The following is a 17,500-nucleotide window of genomic DNA, read 5'->3' on the forward strand; positions in this document are numbered from 1 at the left end:
GACCACTTCCTGTTACACCGGCTGACGTACCTGTGCCTGAAGGTCTGAGCCGCAGGTCAAAGACGAGAACGTGTGAGTGAGGAGGAGGTGAGGATGGAGGTGAGGATGGAGGTGAGGACGGAGGTGAAGACAGGGGTGAAGAGGAGGTGAGGAGGAGGTGAGGGCAGAGGTGAGGACGGAGGTGAGGATAGGGGTGCGGAGGAGGTGAGGAGGAGTTGAGGAGGAGCTGAGGAGGGGAAGAGGAGGACGTGAGGAGGAGGCGAGGAGGAGGCGAGGAGGAGGTGAAGAAACGCTCAGATTTGTGGAGATGAAACCAGCGCAGTGATGTGAGCTCGTCCTTTTCTCATAGTCATAGAATTATCTGACAGCACGTGTGTGCACGTGTGTGTGTGTGCACGTGCGTGTGTGTGTGCACGCGCGTGTGTGTGTGCAGGTCGAGCTGGCTGACTGTGTGTCCATGCTGGTCGGGAACAACGAGAGGATTCAGGCGATTGTCAGTCAGCTGGAGGAAACCTGCAGAGCCGTCGACGTGAGTTCACCTTCAGGTGTTTTCGCACCTTTAAGATGATTGGCTCCGCCCACAAACCACTCACCGTGATGGCCTCACTGTGTTGGCAGGAGAACAGTCGGCGACAGAAGTCGAAGGTGTGCGAGACATTCGATCACCTGTTCGCTCTACTAGAGGAGAAGAAGAGCGAGATGACGGTGAAGATCAACGCCGAGCAGGAGGAGAAGCTGGACTACATTCGAGGCCTGAGGAGGAAGTACACCGAGCACGTGGACGGCACCGCCAAGCTGCTCGAAACTGCCATCCAGACCATGGATGAGTCTGAGATGGCCCTGTTTCTGCAGGTGAACCTGAACGCACCACGTCCTGTGCAGCACTTTATGTTAGCGGCTAAAACCTTAGCATCAGGCTGCCATCTTTAAACTCGCATGTACACAAGTTCACTGTTCATTGATGTAGTTTATGGTAGTTCAATAAGGAGAGCTCACTGGAAGACCTGGGCGTGGCTTATGGAGAAATGGGGTTATTTGGTGTTGGGCTTTGAATCCCGGAGTCTCCAGGCTGGTTGGCTCAAAGAAGGCGAGCGAGAAGAAGATTGGACAACAGTGATGATGTCAGCATTGAGACTGACAGCGTGGTAGCGGTAGTGAAGGCAGGAGGGTGATTACAGATCCTCCTTATTGAACTTTCACATAAGCTTCATGTCATTATGTTCTCCTACACACAGTTTAGCATGCCTCAATGTGTTAGCATATGCTGTTAGCATAGGGTGATAGCATGGAGCTTCAGCAGTAGCACTTGTTAATGATTATTAAAGTGTGCCTTCGTTTCTCGTTTACAGATGGCCAAACCTCTGCTGCAGAAGTGAGCTTCCTCTTTGCTGTTGTTTGTTGAATCTTTGTGCTTGCTTTGTTTCTGTGTCTCGTTGTTTGTTGTCTGTTTCTCATGGTTGTTTTAATAAATATTTTTGTTTGCTCTTCCTTGTTGTTACTGATGTCCGTTTTGTGCCATCAGGATCACGGAGGGCTCCGACACGTCTCACCTCGATAAGGTCCAGCACGGCTACGAGAACATGGATCACTTCACGGCGAACTTTGAGCATCAGAGGAGAGCGCTGAGCGACATCGACTTCATCAAGCGTAAACAGCGTCTTCACTTACCAATCACAGATAACTTCATGTTTTAGTAACGCCGTTTTAGTCTTCAGTAAAACTGTATCACTATCAATAACAGTGCGTACACACCGAGCGCGACAGACGCGACCAGAGCGTCAGGTTTACAGGTAAAGTCAATGGAGGAGTGCGATGAAGCACGACTGGAGATCCCGCGAAACTTCAGAAGCAGATTTGCGTCGGGAAAACACGCAGAAGTAAGTTTGAAGCAGAAGTAAAATATGCGCTGCAGTTTGTGTGTTGCATTTTGTGCATACGCGCTAATCGTGTCTACCACTCGAGTTGGAAAAATCTGAACTCCAGCGTCAAGTCGCGCTGCGACAACCAATCAGGAGCCCAGTGACGTGATGCTCTGACCTAGTTTAAAGGGGCAGGTCCAGCCAAAGCCATTTATCAATATGGGGGAAAGGCTCATCAACGCCGTAGCCAACCACCCGGAGCTGTACGACACCAGCTGCTTTCTCTACCGAGAACTTTAATATTATTTCAAATAAATTTTTGTAATAACTAATGTCTCAGTTCTACTACACAGCAAATATTGGCACACAACTTGACACATGTAGAATTTATCTCATAATAAACTACTATATAGGAACATAGTGAAGACCAATTGTTTAAGAGAATAAAGAGAGGTTAGTTTATTTTGGAGGCAAACTCCATTTATTAAGAAAATTTTTAAAAAGGCAGGAACGCTCATTAGAGTTTTGTGGGTGGCTCAGAGCCGTTGTGGGGAAGTCGCTGGGACTTCAAATGAGCTTATTAGCACAGGTATCAATAAAGGACTACCATGTTAAATGGCCTGTATTTGTAAAGCGCTTTTACTAGTCCCTAAGGACCCCAAAGCGCTTTACATATCCAGTCACCCACCCATTCACACACTGGTGATGGCAGCTACATTGTAGCCACAGCCACCCTGGGGCGCACTGACAGAGGCGAGGCTGCCGGACACTGGCGCCACCGGGCCCTCTGACCACCACCAGTAGGCAACGGGTGAAGTGTCTTGCCCAAGGACACAAGGACCGAGACTGTCCAAGTCGGGGCTCGAACCGGCAACCTTCCGATTACAAGGCGAGCTCCCAACAGGCGCTCTGCAGGTGGGATTGAGCGCCTGTAGTTGGTGTTTAGGCGGGCGATGCTTGGACCGCCGCGGGACAGCAGCTGCTCAAACTGGGCGAGGGAAAGACGGTGGTACTGCTGAAAGCGGCCGTCATCCAGACGCAGCTCCTGGAGCAAATGGTGAAACTCACCAAACTGCTCATGCTTCTGGAGGACCTGATGGACCCAGGTACGGCGAGGACGTCCTTTACGCTGCTGCTCTGCTCTCCACAGTAAATAGAGAAGGGAGACTCTCTCTCGACAGCTGCCATCTTGCAAACATACCGTGTGACACTACTTCCTCCCACATTTCCGCTTCACGCGCGTGAAAATTGCATATTTTGAAGCACGACCAGTTTGCGCGTGCACATTCGCACCTCGAATGTGCACGCGACCAGCTAGGGGGTCTGGCGCTTTTTGGTCACGTCTATCGCGTAAGAGAATGCCATTGTTGCTAGCATACTGTTAATATTTACATTAAACACGGCTAATTTCTCAGACTGGAGCAGACAGTGTTTGCTTGGATTAGCTAACGTGCTAAACCAGGGGTCGGAAACCCGCGGCTCTTTAGTCCTTATTTTGCGGCTCCGGGTGGTTTGGGAAAATAAATTAGAAGTATTTAGCTGAAGTGTATTTTATTTGTGTTTAGTTCTTTTTAACTTGTAGTTCTAAATTGGGAGATTACTGTGATTTTGAAATATAAAAATAAAATTATATCGTATTATTTGTTCGTCGCTCAAAATAAGCGTCACACTCGCGGAAGCCGGTGTACCCGCCGAAACGCTGTGCATTTATCGAGACTTTCAACCCCAGGTGGGCCAGTTATGGATCTTCGGATCCACATTATGTCAGCAGCTGTTCTCCACCGTGAACTACGTTAAAAACAAACACCGCTCACGCCTCACAGATGACAGCTTACAGTCCTGCGTGAAGATGAAAGCCTCGTTTTGCAGACGCTGTGCGCAGAGGTTCAGGACCACAAGTCTCATTGTAAACATATCACAGCAGACCCGACGATGCTTGCATGAACAAGCTTTTCAGCATCTCTTTATTGACCGCTTTTCACACACGGTTGCTGTACACATACAGCCGGCTGTAGCTTTGCAGCTCACAGCCCGACACACACCAACACAACAGCAGAGAGAGCACAGACTTTAAGGCGGCGAGGCGTGATTGCGGGTGCCGCTCAGGTGCGTCCGACTTCCATGCAGCGGCACTGCAGACCACGCCCCGCCACACACATTAACCAGGTAAAATACATATTTAGGCAGAATTTTGCAAATATCCATTTTTCATTTTTAGCAGCATAGTACTTTTTTCCAGTTATTTTTTAAAAGTCAGATCAAGGCTCCAAAAGCACAAAGGCGATATGAGGGTGGCTCACAGCAGTTTTTGTCTGCTGGATCATTTTAGTTCAGCGTCTTTCCTTTGGTTATATTTCTTTAAGAGTTCAAAATGTGTTAATTACATAAATAAAAGGTAATTTTCTCTGTAGCACTTCGTGGATTTCATAAGCAACACACCTTAGTTGCTCCGTGGATTCTTTTAAAAAGCAGTTAAAAACTTTTCTTTTCAAACAAGCCTTTTGTTGTACGTATTTTATATTCTTTACATTATTTACATTTGATCTTTTACATTGTGTATAATGTCTATTGATTGTATTGTTTATTTTAATATTTGTGTGCAGCGCTTTGTGACTGCCTGTCTGTGAAAAGCGCTTAATGAATAAACTTTACTTACTTACTTTAGTTGTTCACACAAAGCATAAAGGTAAAAATAACAACATATACAGTGTTATCTTCACTTTAGATTTCAAAAAGTATTTGCGGCTCCCAGTTTTCTTTTGCGTGGAAACCGGGTCCAAGTGGCTCTTTGGGTGTTAAAGGTTGTGACCCCTGTGCTTAGCCAAGCACACACAGCACAGACGATGCTATAAATGTATTTATTCATAAACCTTTTATACTTTAGCACGGTGCATGCTAACCTGCATGTGTGCTACATGCTAATTGTTAACACTGTGTTTCTCAGTTGATGAAGACGAAGATGATGATGAAGATGAGGGGGAGGTCAAAGTTCAGACGGCCAGCAGTCCTGCAGAGTCGCAGCAAGCTGCGTCTGCAGGACTGCCGGCCAATCGGCAACCTCCTCTGTCGCCTGGTCTCTCAGCTCCACCCCCTCCGAAAGCCCCAGAGACCACGCCCCCTACATCATCGCAAACTAAGAGTGCCTCCCCTTCGACATCAAACCAGACCCCGCCTCCTCTGCCACTCCCAACTACTAGCCCCGCCCCCCAGGTATGACCTCATTGCCTTCAGTTCTGAAATGTAAGCACACCCGTAGGAGACAGGTGACCTGCCTCAATAACCTTCTCCTTATTCAGTCTGACTTGCAGAGCGAGGCGGAGGACAAAGACGGACCCAAGCACGTGTTCTCCTTCAGCTGGCTCAACCAGAAGTAGGACCTGGATCTGTTCCTGTCCTCGTCATCCACGCAGCAAATACGATAAACGTTTGCTTCCAGAAGACGTTTGCTGAACGCGCTGCTTTGTAGTTTCAAGAGAAGACGTTTAATTCTGTGTTTTGTTGCTTAAAGTCTGGAATCTTTTTTCTCTTTAATTGTGAAATAAATGATTTTTTATTATTGACCTTTATTCTGCTCCTGCCTGGGGCCAGTCAGCTGACACCAAACTCCAAACCAGAAATCGTTTAGCTTTACAGACGGAGATCAGCTGAGACAGGGGGAGCTGGTTTGTCTTTTTATTGAACAGGTAAAATGTCAGTTTTCAAAAACAAGCTGTTCAACCAACAAAGATTTTATTCATGAAGTTAAAACATCAGCTGTCAGTAAACGGCCGCACCGGCTGAAGTGTCGCACGCCAACATTTCAGGACGAACAGTCATGCTGGAAGTGCAGTCTTCTTCTTCTTCACTTTCCGAGGGTATCCATGATCATGCGGTTGCTGTCGGCCTGCTGCGCAATCTGCTCCGCCCGGGCCATCTCCAGAACCTCCCTGAGCAGGTGGAAGGTCAGGTCCAGAGAGATGGGAGGCTCGTCGGACCTCTTCCCCTTCTCCCCGGCTTCCTCGTCCTGCTGCTGCTCCGCCTGGGCCTGTAAGAGGCGCTGTGTGAGCTGCAGCAGAGCCCATTTCACCGCTGAGGAAGAGGAGGAGAGGAGCTCGGGAGCACCGCTTCCTCCACCCATCCTGAGGGAGAGCTCTTGCCCCAGGTGGAGGAGCAGTGGTCGGGGAAAGAGGCGGCGGTCAGCAGTAGCGGCGGCAGGCTGGGCGTCAGCAGAGCGAGGGAGGACAGCGGCGAGCAGAGCCGTGAGCCACAGCAACACATTCAGCTTCATCTCAGAGGGCAGTCTGCAGGAGGAAGAGGAGAGAGCACGCTCATTCACACACCTGCAACCAACCGCATCATCGACACCGTCGGCGAGGCGGACGCCCTGAAAACGACCTGAGCAGACGAAGATGTGAGCGGGCGTCTGCTGTTACGGCACAAGTGTCAGCTGACCGTCTTTTCTCAGTTGAAGGGTTTTATTTCAGGAAGTGAACCAAACAACCTAAAAGCTCGCCTGTGACGGTGACCCGGCGTCACGCGAACTGAAGACGCTTCCTGGTAACAGCCACCAGGTCGCAGACACACCTGGGGCCAGGTTAGGGCGTGGCTTCAGTACAGCTGTTTTCCTGTTTGCAATGTAAGTTCTGTTGAACTGAATCTAACCCAGGGGTGGGCAACTCCAGGCCTCGAGGGCCGGTGTCCCTGCAGGTTTTAGACGTGTCCTTGAACCAACACAGCTGATTTAAACGGCTGAATTAGCTCCTCAACATGTCCTGAAGTTCTCCAGAGGCCTGGTAAGGAACTAATCATGTGATTCAGGTGACCCAAGGTGAGATATAAAACCTGCAGGACACTGGCCCTCGAGGCCTGGAGTTGCCCACCCCTGATCTAACCTGTCGTGGATGCTAACTGGATATCTGGGCCACATCAGGCAGACCCTCAGCACGCCGGTGTTGTCTTCCTCAAACACACACACACAGTTGAACTGCAGGGTGAGTGTTTGTTTCACTGTGCCATGGTCTGAACGGCTGAGGACCCTAACCGAGGTCTAAGGAGCTCGGAAAGAAAAGCGTCTGGACTCCTTTAAATTATTTAGGTGTGGGTCACAATCAGCCAGGGTTTCGGGTGAGCTCGTTGTGAAACCTGGCCCCACCCTATCATGTGATTTCCTGAGGTCAGATGGCCCAGGATGTGAGTGGGCGTTACCAGACTTAAATCTGGGACTCCCCACCATTTGACCTTAGAACTGAAGAAGCTTCTCGGAGGTGAAACGTCTTCAAGCAACTCAAAGAAGTCCAGACGCTTTTCTTTGCAAGCTCCTTAGACCACGATGACCTGGAGGACTGAGAACCTTCACAGACATACGACTCTAACCGTGGAAAGTCCAGCCTTCGAACTCTGATAAGCACGAAGCCGAATCTCAGTGCTGCTAGACTGAAAGGACAACAGGAAGCAGACTCCACGCCGACCGAGGTCTCAGAGCTTCGCCTGTCCATCTGCAGTCTGCACCGTCACTCCACCGACAGTCAGGATGGAGAGAGCTGCTCCGCCTCCACCTGAGCCTCGTGAGCTCAGTTTCATTCTTGCATCTTTAGCAAGGTGTGAAACACCTGGCACGGTGACTGCAGCAGCTCGGGCCTTAGCGGTCACAGGTGAATAAAGACAGACGCGTGCACGCACAAGGCTGGAAACGACTGCAGACGGATCACACCCCGCGGTCACTCAGACAGGAAGTCGAGGATAAAGCACAGAAATAAGAATTCCAATTATCGGAGGAAAGACGACTCGGGTTTCCTGCGTCTGTGGCGTGACGATGGATCTTCTTACCTGACGTGCGTTTGCGTCTCTGCGGCGTCTCTTCACTCAAACAGAAACACTCGAGCTGTTTCTGCTTTATATCAGAGAGCGGGGGGGAGGGGCTCTGCACGCGCTCAGTGATGACGCTGATGTTGTCCAGCTACTTTCTCTGTGGTTCCAGTTCTGTTTCCTGATGAGGACAGAGGTGACCTTCATCGTCCTCCTCTTCTTCAGTCAGCATGAAGCCAAACAGCTGGAAGGATTCATAGCTGCAGTGATCAGCTGATCGATTCGTTGCATTTGTACAGAGAAATATTTCCACTGATTTCCACGTCCTGACAGGAAGTGATCCAGACGGAGGGCGGTGGTCGGTCCTGTGGCATTCCAGCTGTGGAGAGAAGAATTCAGGAGGAATGAACATGAAACACGGTTTTGTTTCTCTCTGACTGTGACAGCCAATCACTTCCTGTCGGCTGGGCGGCCTTGGCGGTGGAGGCGGCGAGCGTGAGGACAACGTGACCTTTCTCAGCCCGACTGTGGACTCGGCGTGTGACCTTCATCTGCTGCGAGGTCTGAAAACGCTCTGACAGTTGGGACGAATTCACAGCTTTGATATTTGTGCTGCAGCAGGAGGAAGCTCAGCGAGGTGGACATCGGAGCAGCGCCGTGTCCGCTACCATTAGTGATGAGGTCACACAGTTATTCCCAGTGAGAATGAACCATAAACGCTTTGAGGGCAGACGGCCTTTAAATAGGAGGACGACTCAAACAGAGGCGCTATCGTCTCCTCGGTCCTTTCCTCCAGAGCTCCTGGATGTTTCCTCGGGGAACTCCCAGCAGGTCGGCGGCCACGTTCACGCTCTCTGTCAGGATCCACTTACTGTATAACGAGCAGCGTGGCCTCGTCACCTGCAGGACCTGGACTCTCTGCAGGTGTCGTTCCGGTTTTGCTTCTATGGATTCTCAAGTAAACTTGTGACTCCAAAGTAAAGACCGAATAAAGCCCTGCTTCTGTTTGTTTAAAGGTCGATGTGTCTCCTCACCGTCAGGTTTACCAACAGGAAGTCCATCCCAGTGTTTATATCTCTGCCTCCTCACCTTTCCGTCCTGCTGCAGTGACCTCTGACCTTTCACAAACTACAGCGGGGAAAAACTGAGATCTTTCATCTGGATCTTCATTTCAAAAACAAAGTGTTTACATGAGCTGGATGGTGATGAGGTGAAAGTCTGACCAGGAGCAGACCCGGAGACCACACCCCTGTGCAGCGTGGAGATTCAATGAGACGTGTGCAATGCAACAAAACGTAAAGAAAAGCAAAAATCCCACAGGGAAGAGTTGAGGAGCGTCTCTAACAGAAACACGTTTTTGTCTTTAACGGACTTTAAAGCGTCCACAAACTCGGTGAAGCTGAGCGGTGCGCACATGCAGCTCTGCCACAGCCTCTGAGCCTGACCTCAGAGAGATGAAGCAGTGTATCTGCTCCTGGGAGAAAAACTAAAGAACGTTGGCTTACAGGTTACAGGAGGACCTCTGCTCGCAGCTTCTGTACAGCCGTCTGCAGAGCTGCTGGGCTCAGCGTGAACACCGGCAGTGACCAGTTTGTAGGAGAGGACATTCAGGAAGAGGGAGGTTACCACCAAACCGACGTTCAAGGCCCTGAGTGAGGTGAGAGGTCGGAGAGCTTCAGGTGATGTGCAGGCTGCAGGAGCTCAGACTGTTCTGTGTGGACCATCAGCAGCAGAGATACGTTTATACTGTGGAGGATGAACAACTGAGGGTTTTACCAGCATGACCAGCACGTCCTTCAGCGCACACGCATGTACGCAGCAGACGAACTTCTGTGCACCTTTTTGTGTTTTTGTGCCATGTCGTCCTGCACCGACATGGCAGACGTTACAGGCTCAAACTGTCCTCATCCATGCTCTGAACTTGTAAATCAGACTGCGTAGTTGGGAGTTTTGTAACCTTGTAAACCAAAAAATCTGAAAATGTCATGTTTGTGCATCTATAGAGGAGAATTTGTGTGTTTGTAAAAGTATTTAGACACGTTACACATTATTTTGTTAAGGTCTGCTTACAGATAGAAAGCAGAAAGCTACGTGTCAAACTCTGGTTCCCTGGCTGTGTGTGACTCTCAACTTACGAGTACGAATTTTGAATCAGTTCAGCTGATTGGTCAATGTCATGTCAATCACATGACAATGTCCAATCAGAGAACAGATGGGTTTGGCTGTGGGAGGGGCACTTTACTTAGCTTCAGGCCCTGGAAGGGTCATACAGTTTGAAGCTGTAGGATCTCTGTTGCTAGTTATTTAACCTTGGGTGGCTGTTGAAAGGATAAAGTTGTGCTACACCAGAAATACCTTTATTGCCTTAGTATTACTTTAACACAAGGTCAGGGCTGACGCGGACCATCGCTGTGAGTTACCACAAACTCAGAGTGAAGCTGCGCTCTGCCGTTGATGCGCCTGCTTGTTGTTCCAAAGCACATATCTCTCTGACTTCATATCCTCTAAATGAGTTTGTTGTATTATCTTAAAATGTTTAATAAAAACATGTATCGCTCAAGCTTTGTAACTGTCCCGAGCAGTGAAGAGCGTGTCGTTTCCAACACCGCTGCCCCCTGAGGTCCACGGAGCCGCTGGAAAGGCTCTTCAGGTCCCTGTGTAAGCACATGTGTGATTGACATGACACTGAGCGATCAGCTGAAAGCAAGAAAAATCGGGTCAAAATTTGCACTCGCAATTCGTACCTCTCCTGGAACCTCAGAAACAGAATGTCCCCACTAAGACAGGAAAACGTGTGTGTGTGTTTGTGTGTGTGTTTCTCAGAAGAGCCTCTGTGTCGCCTTTTTAATCCCCTTTAATCTGATCCAGGAACAGTTGCTATATAAATCTGATGTGACGTGTTTAGACGGACTGACCCTGAACGCCTCACAGAACACACCTGATCAACTAATCATCTCTCTGATCTGATGTCACGTCTCCTCCGTCAGGCTGTGGGAAAGAAAGCTTTCATGTTTCCATGGATATAAAACGTCGGCTGCATCCTTCGAAGGACCCGGCCTTCGCGGTCTACGTGGGCCGGGTCCTTCGAAGACCGAGAAGGCCGGAAGTGCGAGGTTGTGAAATTGGACGGTCTAGCCTTCAGATTGTCGTCACCGCTGTCTCGGTGGAGTTTAATAAACTCGCCGTCTGCTCCTTGCTGTCTAAAATATAACAGGACACTGGAGTAAACTCTCGACCGTCTCACACTTCTGTTTAATCAGTTTTCTGTTTGACGTTTATTCAGCTGTGTGAAAATCTCGGAGGAACCCACCCAGGGGATTAATAAAGTTTTATTTAATCTAATAACTTTGATCTCAGCCAAACCAATTTACTCACCAACAAATAAAACACCGTTAAAAGCCAAACAATAACATTTTTAAGTTATCTTAGAGACCACTGAACCCCCCGGTCAGCTATCGAGCTGGCCGTGCTATGAATTCTGGGATATGGTAGGCCACGAAGGACACACCCGACCCATCCTTCAAATTCGGGGAAAAGGAGAACGCATTTGTCGGCTGCATTCGGAGGAGTCGACGAATTGGGACAGCCTTCGTCGCCTGGCTGTGACGTAATCGGCCTTCAAATGCAGCCTCCGGAGGATGCAGCTGACGTTTTGTTTTCAAAATTATTAAACTTTATTAAGAAACAGTATACAGAACATGTATACAATAGTGATGGTAAATTTGATTCTTTTTACTGAATCGAGTTTTAATGAGTCACTCACCAAAGTGAATCGGGTTTTTTGAGTCATTTGATTCACTGAGTCAGTCGACCAGAGAGTGCAAAAAATGTACATTTTCACTCAAACTTAATTTGTTTCTCTTTTCATGTAAATCCTACTGCTAAGACGAGTGATTCTAAAAGAAAACAACTATTTTATAGAGAAAAAAAAGAGCAAAAACATTTCTAAAATTAAGCAATTTCCTATCAAAATTGCTTAATAAACATTTATTTATTTTTATTTTTATTTTAATAGTATTTTCCTTAAATGTGTTAAATATATATTTTCTCATCTAAATGTCCACTGAGCTGTGAGCCAGGGGCGGTAATGCGCCTTAACATTGGTCGCCAACCAAGAAGAAGAAGAAGCTGTGAGCCAGGAGGGAGGGGGTGAGTAGCATAAATGTGCTGTTAGCATGTTAGCAGAGCGATGCTACTGTGAACCGAGGAGCTATTGTCTTGATGTGAGCTTCTACTCAGGGTTTTTTCTTCCAGTTCAGAGCAGAAATCTTTTTGTTAAGATACTGGATGTTGTGTTTTTCTCCACAATTTTAATTATAAGCTAGATACATTGCTGCTAACAGCAACAGGGATGAGTCAGTTGGGCTTGTGAATCATGATTCATGAGTCAGTAAAGTGATTCTCGAGTATTGAACGATTCGTTCATGATTCGCGCATCACTAGTACACAACCAGAACAAAATGAACATATGCCAGCGGGTGTAATACAAAGATTTACAAACATTCAAATAATTTGTAATTACTACAAACAGTAATAGTTTTCACAGCCTTTTCGTTAATTGATCCACGAATCAATTTTATGTAACATAAAACATTGTAGTAATGTTTAAAATTAGGTTTTTTGTTACTGTATTTGCATTTGTGAAAATAAAATTTAGCTAAGATAACTAACAAGTTTATTATAAAGTAAACATCTTCCTTTTTTGCCTTTGAAAGAAACAAAATACAACATTTTCCCGTTTCACAGTAAAGTCTTTGTAGAGATGTCCAGCAATGAATCTACTGAAGTCTTTCCAAAATGTTCCAGCGTATGAACAGATCCAGAAGAGGTGCTGCACAGTCTCAGGATGGCTTCCACAAAATCCACAGCTCACATTTATGTCCCTTTTGAACTTCGTCATGTAATGATTAGCAGGATAAATCAGTGTTTTAAATGAGACTTCCTTCACTTTATTCGTTACCAGATACTTGTTAGGTTTTGGGACACAGCTACAGTCTCGCAGCTGTAATGTAGGCCTTAGAAACAAACCGCAGCACTGAGCATGCTCAGAAACAGACTCATTCACAGCAGTCAGATCTTTGTTTTCCCGCTCTGCCACAGATTCAGCTGCTTCACCTCTCAGAGTTTTATCATCATCATCGTCGTCCGAGCACGGCTCTGATTGGGGCAGCGCTCGCAGAACAAGAAGAGTCACCTGATGTGCTCGGACGCAGAGAGCCGGGGTTAACAGAGAGAGCTGATAATCAGTGTACTGACAGCCCTCCTCTCTGGAGTTTCATCGATCAGCTGACGTCCTGCATGGCACACCTGTCAGGTGTAAGATGAAGCTGCTGTTTTGTTTCACTCAAAATGACAAACAGGCAGGGGAGAGGATAAAGGGAGACACCTGGGACCCCCACAGGTGTCAGGTGGTTTTACTCGTCAGTGCAGAGGAAGCGATTGGTGACTGGAAGCAGGCTGCTTCTGTCACCTGTTCCATTTAGGCCACGCCTCCTGTAGCAGCAAGCAGAGTTTAAAGCCGCCTCACTCTGGATTTGATTCTGTGAGCAGAGTAAGCCTTCAGAGAAGCAGATCTGTCGGTGGGCCAGTTTCTCTGACTCACCGTGTCCTGTTATAAATGTGCTGAGCTGTGTGAGGATTACTGCTGCAGGTATTTAAACCCACAGCCAGCGTGTGTGTGAGCAGACGACATGCAGCAGATCTACAGACACAGCAACGAACACATCGAGGTTTATACCACCGTCTTCTCCCCCCAGGGTGAGTGCAGCACACCTTCACCTCTCAGCAGACACACCTTAACACCTCGAGTCGCGCTTTGTGTCAATGCCGAGCTCAGGTGCTGATGGGCGGTGCCCTTCTCATGAATCTGACCTAAACCATCAGAAAGCTTCTCTAACTGCAGCGACGCCTGACGACGACAGAGATTGGTGTGTTTGCTGCTGAAGCCAGCTGTTCTTCGTGGTGGTGCTGCTTTCATGGAGCTCCAGATGTTACAGTGGGTGGTGGTGTTCAGCAGCTGGAGTGTGATGATCACGCTGTCGCTCCTGAACCCGCAGACACGGATCAGCATTGATGCTGCTTTGAGCCGAGTGCTGTCCGGAGGACGCCACGATCTCCAAACAGACTCCAGCGTCTGAACTCTCCGCTGTCTTCATCAGAGCGTGACGATGATGCGGTCACGGGCTCTTCATCGCTGTTTTACGCCCACAGTCTCTCACTCGCAGCTGTGCCCTCTACATCGCCTCGCTGGGCGGCAGATGGTGAACAGCTTTATTACAGTTTTCGAGGGTTTTTTGCTGATTCATTGAAACACGCCGCTGACATCAAGTTTCTTAGTTCCAACATTAAAACTTTTCTGTCAAGTTCAGGCTATAAATGACCTGTTTGTAGGAAAAGACCTGAGAATCTGGCGATGCTCTTATGAAGAAAAACGGAGAAACTCTCAGCAAAGAGCGACTCGTCAGCTCAGCGACAGACGGCGACCTTTGGCCTCGATGATACGATATCAGACCACCGTAGTCTGCTTCAGGAAACCGAAGCTTCATCATCACTCCGTGTGGAGCGAGTTAACCCGAGCGGGTTTCACAGAGTGGTCGGTCTTTGGGTTCAAATACACCCGTTCACGTGAACCCTGCGTGATAAAGTTTACACTGCTGTGAAGTCCTGCCAGGTATCAGCCAATCAGAAGGTCTGAGGACAGCTGCGAGTGGATCAACAGGAAGTTGATCTTCGCAGTGAGGAAAAGTTAAAACGGCTCCTTCGTGAACCGTGAAGCTCTTAGATATCACCGCTCTACTTCCTGTAATGTGTCTCGGTTGTGTTTGATCCTTGAACATTCACTTCCTGCTCTAATTCAGCCTGATCCTGTTTCCCGGCATCTCCAAGCACCTGAAGGCCGCAGCGTTTCCTGGGATCAGACTCTGACCAGGATCAGACTCTGACCAGGATCCGTCTCGGACCGCTGAATGGAATAAAGCAGCTGGAAGTGATGCCATCTTTACACTTTTATACAAAGCTAATCTGGTGTAACAGCGACTTGCTGAGGACACTCGGTGACAACCATCTACCAGGTGACCGGTGAACGCCTTCAGCAGCATTTTAACCGCACGCTTCGATCAGGCTCGCTCCAGAGACCGTTCCCTCGAAGGTGAACCTGACACATCTTTAGTTATAAGACTGAACACGAGGAGAGGGTAAGATATCCATGGAAAGGTGAGGTGTGAAACAGATAACTGGCAACCTGGTGGATGTTAAAAACATGACATCGGACCTTCGCCGCTTTGGACAGAACAGCGAGGAAGAGAGGCAGCAGAAAATCAGCTGTTCCTTAAATCACACAGATTCCATCTTGCAGTGTGTCTCTGATCCTTTAATCTGTCTGCACAGATCTGATCGGCTCTTATCTAAATTCCTTGTCTTAACTTGAGCATCTCTGTATGCTGGAGCCAGCTCACAGTCTCTTCTTCCTCACAGGATGCAGAAGTTTCCTCGCTTCTCATCTTTGTTTGTAAGAATCAAATGCAAAAATTCAAATGTATGTTTTTCTTTTCTCGGGTGAACTGAAAACGCACCGAACCTTCTCGTACGTCAGCTGACACCATGAATCACTATCATTACCAACCAAAGCTTTTTGTGCCCAGAAGCACTGTGTACACAAATATATGACCCACAATGTCAGTAAAACAGGAACAAACACACACACAGGAGTTTTGTGGGACCTGTATTGATGAGCTGATTGGTTGATGTGACTTCCTGTGTTTGTCAGTCTGCAGGTCGAGGACAAGGACGAGATATGTGGGAGCAGAGAAGGTAAATTCATTCATCAAACCTTTATTCTGAAAATCTGAAACTAAGAAACACATCTTATTTTGAAAAGCATGTGAGCAGTTTACCTGTATCACTGAAAAGAGATAACAGCAGATCCTGGTCAAATTTACAAATGAAAGAAAAGATGACTCGACTAAAACACGAGAACGAGCTGTGAGGTGTTGGATTTCACTGATGTTGGAACAGGAAATATTCATGAAACGATCACGTTAACAAATGTTTGGTGTCTCTGCAGTACAGTGGTCTCGTTTGTTGAGGCACGTCGGGCTCCTCAGTAAGGTTTCTCAGTATTTCTTCCTGTTTCGTGTTCATGAGACGATGAACATTTGTTAGCCTCCCGACTTCTCGGCCTTCTCACCCCCACCAGACAACAGCTGCCAGGTTACTGATCAAAGCCGATAAAAACACTCCAGTGTCGAGAAGCCAAAACACATCACAGGTGAAAGAATCAATGAAAAGATGCAGAAGGTAAAATGGGCGGAGCCACCTCAGTGCCCGAGTCCAGCTCAATAACCCGTTTGTCTTGATGTCAGGGTTCAGGCTCTGGCTCGGGACCAGAGAGGCTAATCAGTGTTACATCAGCACGACCTCCGACCTCTGTGTATTCACAGCCTGCTGAGCCGATTAAAGACGCACACACGCGTCCTCAGAGTGACATTCATTCATAAAAGCATCGATTTCGTTCTCTTAGACTGATTTTAAATGTGCTTTTGACAGTTTTAACTCAAAGAAAACCTTTAAAGTTCAAAGACCATTTGTTTTAAATAACCCGCACGTTGGTTAAACGCACTAATATAACCATGACATCTGCACGATATTTTTAACATTTAAACTACTTTAAAACTGAATTTGTCAGTTTAAATTTATGAAAAGCAAGAATTAAACACATCTACAGCTCATCTTCTTTTATTGGGCATTTATACTTATTATCTGCAGGATTTATGGTGTTTTTGTGATATAAAACCACCTTTTGAAATACAAAATGCTGACATGTTAACACGTTTTTAATGTTCTAAAACATGAATAAATCAGAAATTAAATTACTGGGACTTTTGAAACCTCTAAACTATCTTTTGATCATTATATTATGGTTTGAAAAGCCGAATGCACCAACAGAATGATGACGTTTAAACTAACGGCTCCTGTTTTCTGAATATTTCCATGAGTTTTTCATGAACTTTCGTTAGAGAGTAAAGTGCTGTTCAGGTTTGATCCTCTGGGGGGCGATATAGTCATAAGCACTTCTGACTGTAACTGGCAGATGGCGGTGGCGAGGATCCAGTACCGGGGCCGCTGGCCGAAGGAGCTGAACCTGGACCAGGGGGACCTGGTCCAGGTTCAGTTTAAGGAGGATGAGGCGTGGTGGTTCGGACGGCTGAAGAACGGGGATGAGGGTTACTTCCCTGCCGCCTGTGTGGAGCTGCTGCAGGTAACGGCGCTCACCTGGCCGACTGGATTAGAAACTCCACCTCAACCAGTATGAGGTCCTTTACTTCTCTCACCCCAACCGGTCGCAGCAGATGGCCCCGCCCCTCCCTGAACCTGGTTCTGCTGGAGGTTTCTTCCTGTTAAAAGGGAGTTTTTCCTTCCCACTGTCGCCAAAGTGCTGCTCATAGGGGGTCATATGATTGTTGGGTTTTTCTCTGTATCTATGAAGCGCCTTGAGGCGACTTTTGTTGTGATTTGGCGCTATATAAATAAAATTGAATTGACTCTGAAAAGCAGGTCCCTGAAAAGACCTTCCTCTGATTTAAGGCATGACTGAAGAGCAGCAACATGTTTTAAGCAAAAACTAAAGTGAGCGTTGTGACACGACGCGCAGCCTTAACGTGGCCAGCCTGTTTTCACCTGGTAATCCCTTTGGTACCTGGCAGCAGTAATGGAAACCACAGATTAGTTTTAAACAGGCTTCTGAGGGATTAAAGGCTCGTAGACGCTCCAGGTACACCTTTAAAAATACCTGTGCAGTTCCAACATTCATTTATCTATTGATGCAAAAAAAACATCATTTACTTCAGAGGAGAACAAAG

General features: G+C 47.5%; 3 protein-coding genes across 7 annotated transcripts in view; 2 read left to right on the top strand and 1 right to left on the bottom strand.

Moving 5' to 3' along the window:
* LOC113010279 (E3 ubiquitin-protein ligase TRIM63-like) overlaps positions 1–5,390 on the top strand; it is a 16,287-nt gene extending 10,897 nt beyond the window's left edge. The window contains exons 4-9 of one of the 2 annotated variants that reach the window (XR_003270312.1): positions 434–529; positions 619–852; positions 1,350–1,372; positions 1,523–1,647; positions 1,742–1,877; positions 4,804–4,866. Coding sequence is in view for 1 of the 2 variants with exons in the window: in XM_026149290.1 (XP_026005075.1) it covers positions 434–529; positions 619–852; positions 1,350–1,372; positions 1,523–1,647; positions 4,804–5,069; positions 5,156–5,233 (822 nt within the window). In the remaining variant the exon portion in view is untranslated. Of the gene's footprint in view, positions 1–433; positions 530–618; positions 853–1,349; positions 1,373–1,522; positions 1,648–1,741; positions 1,878–4,803; positions 5,070–5,155 lie in introns of those variants that run through there. The other variant, XM_026149290.1, reaches the window with a different exon arrangement.
* Positions 5,391–5,466: 76 nt separating this feature from the next.
* LOC113010348 (corticoliberin-1-like) lies at positions 5,467–10,671 on the bottom strand. Of its 2 annotated transcripts, none has more exons than XM_026149399.1 (2): positions 7,665–10,671; positions 5,467–6,139 (listed from the first exon to the last, which is right to left on the bottom strand). In XM_026149399.1, the coding sequence occupies exon 2, from the start codon at positions 6,124–6,126 to the stop codon at positions 5,701–5,703; it is 426 nt and encodes a 141-aa protein (XP_026005184.1). In that variant the 5' UTR covers positions 6,127–6,139; positions 7,665–10,671; the 3' UTR covers positions 5,467–5,700. The 2 variants fall into 2 exon arrangements, with proteins under 2 accessions (XP_026005184.1, XP_026005185.1); XM_026149400.1 differs by lacking the exon at positions 7,665–10,671 and adding an exon at positions 6,234–6,491.
* Positions 10,672–12,744: 2,073 nt separating this feature from the next.
* The window catches only part of LOC113010341 (myosin-1-like), a 6,394-nt gene continuing 1,638 nt past the window's right edge, over positions 12,745–17,500 (top strand). The window contains exons 1-4 of one of the 3 annotated variants that reach the window (XM_026149382.1): positions 12,745–13,400; positions 15,409–15,452; positions 16,732–16,747; positions 16,802–16,899. In XM_026149382.1, the coding sequence (XP_026005167.1) occupies positions 13,334–13,400; positions 15,409–15,452; positions 16,732–16,747; positions 16,802–16,899 (225 nt within the window). In that variant the 5' untranslated portion in view covers positions 12,745–13,333. The other 2 variants (XM_026149381.1, XM_026149383.1) reach the window with 2 other exon arrangements.

This window comes from Astatotilapia calliptera, chromosome 18 (assembly GCF_900246225.1).
Source record: "Astatotilapia calliptera chromosome 18, fAstCal1.2, whole genome shotgun sequence".
Taxonomy (NCBI): Eukaryota; Metazoa; Chordata; class Actinopteri; order Cichliformes; family Cichlidae; genus Astatotilapia; species Astatotilapia calliptera.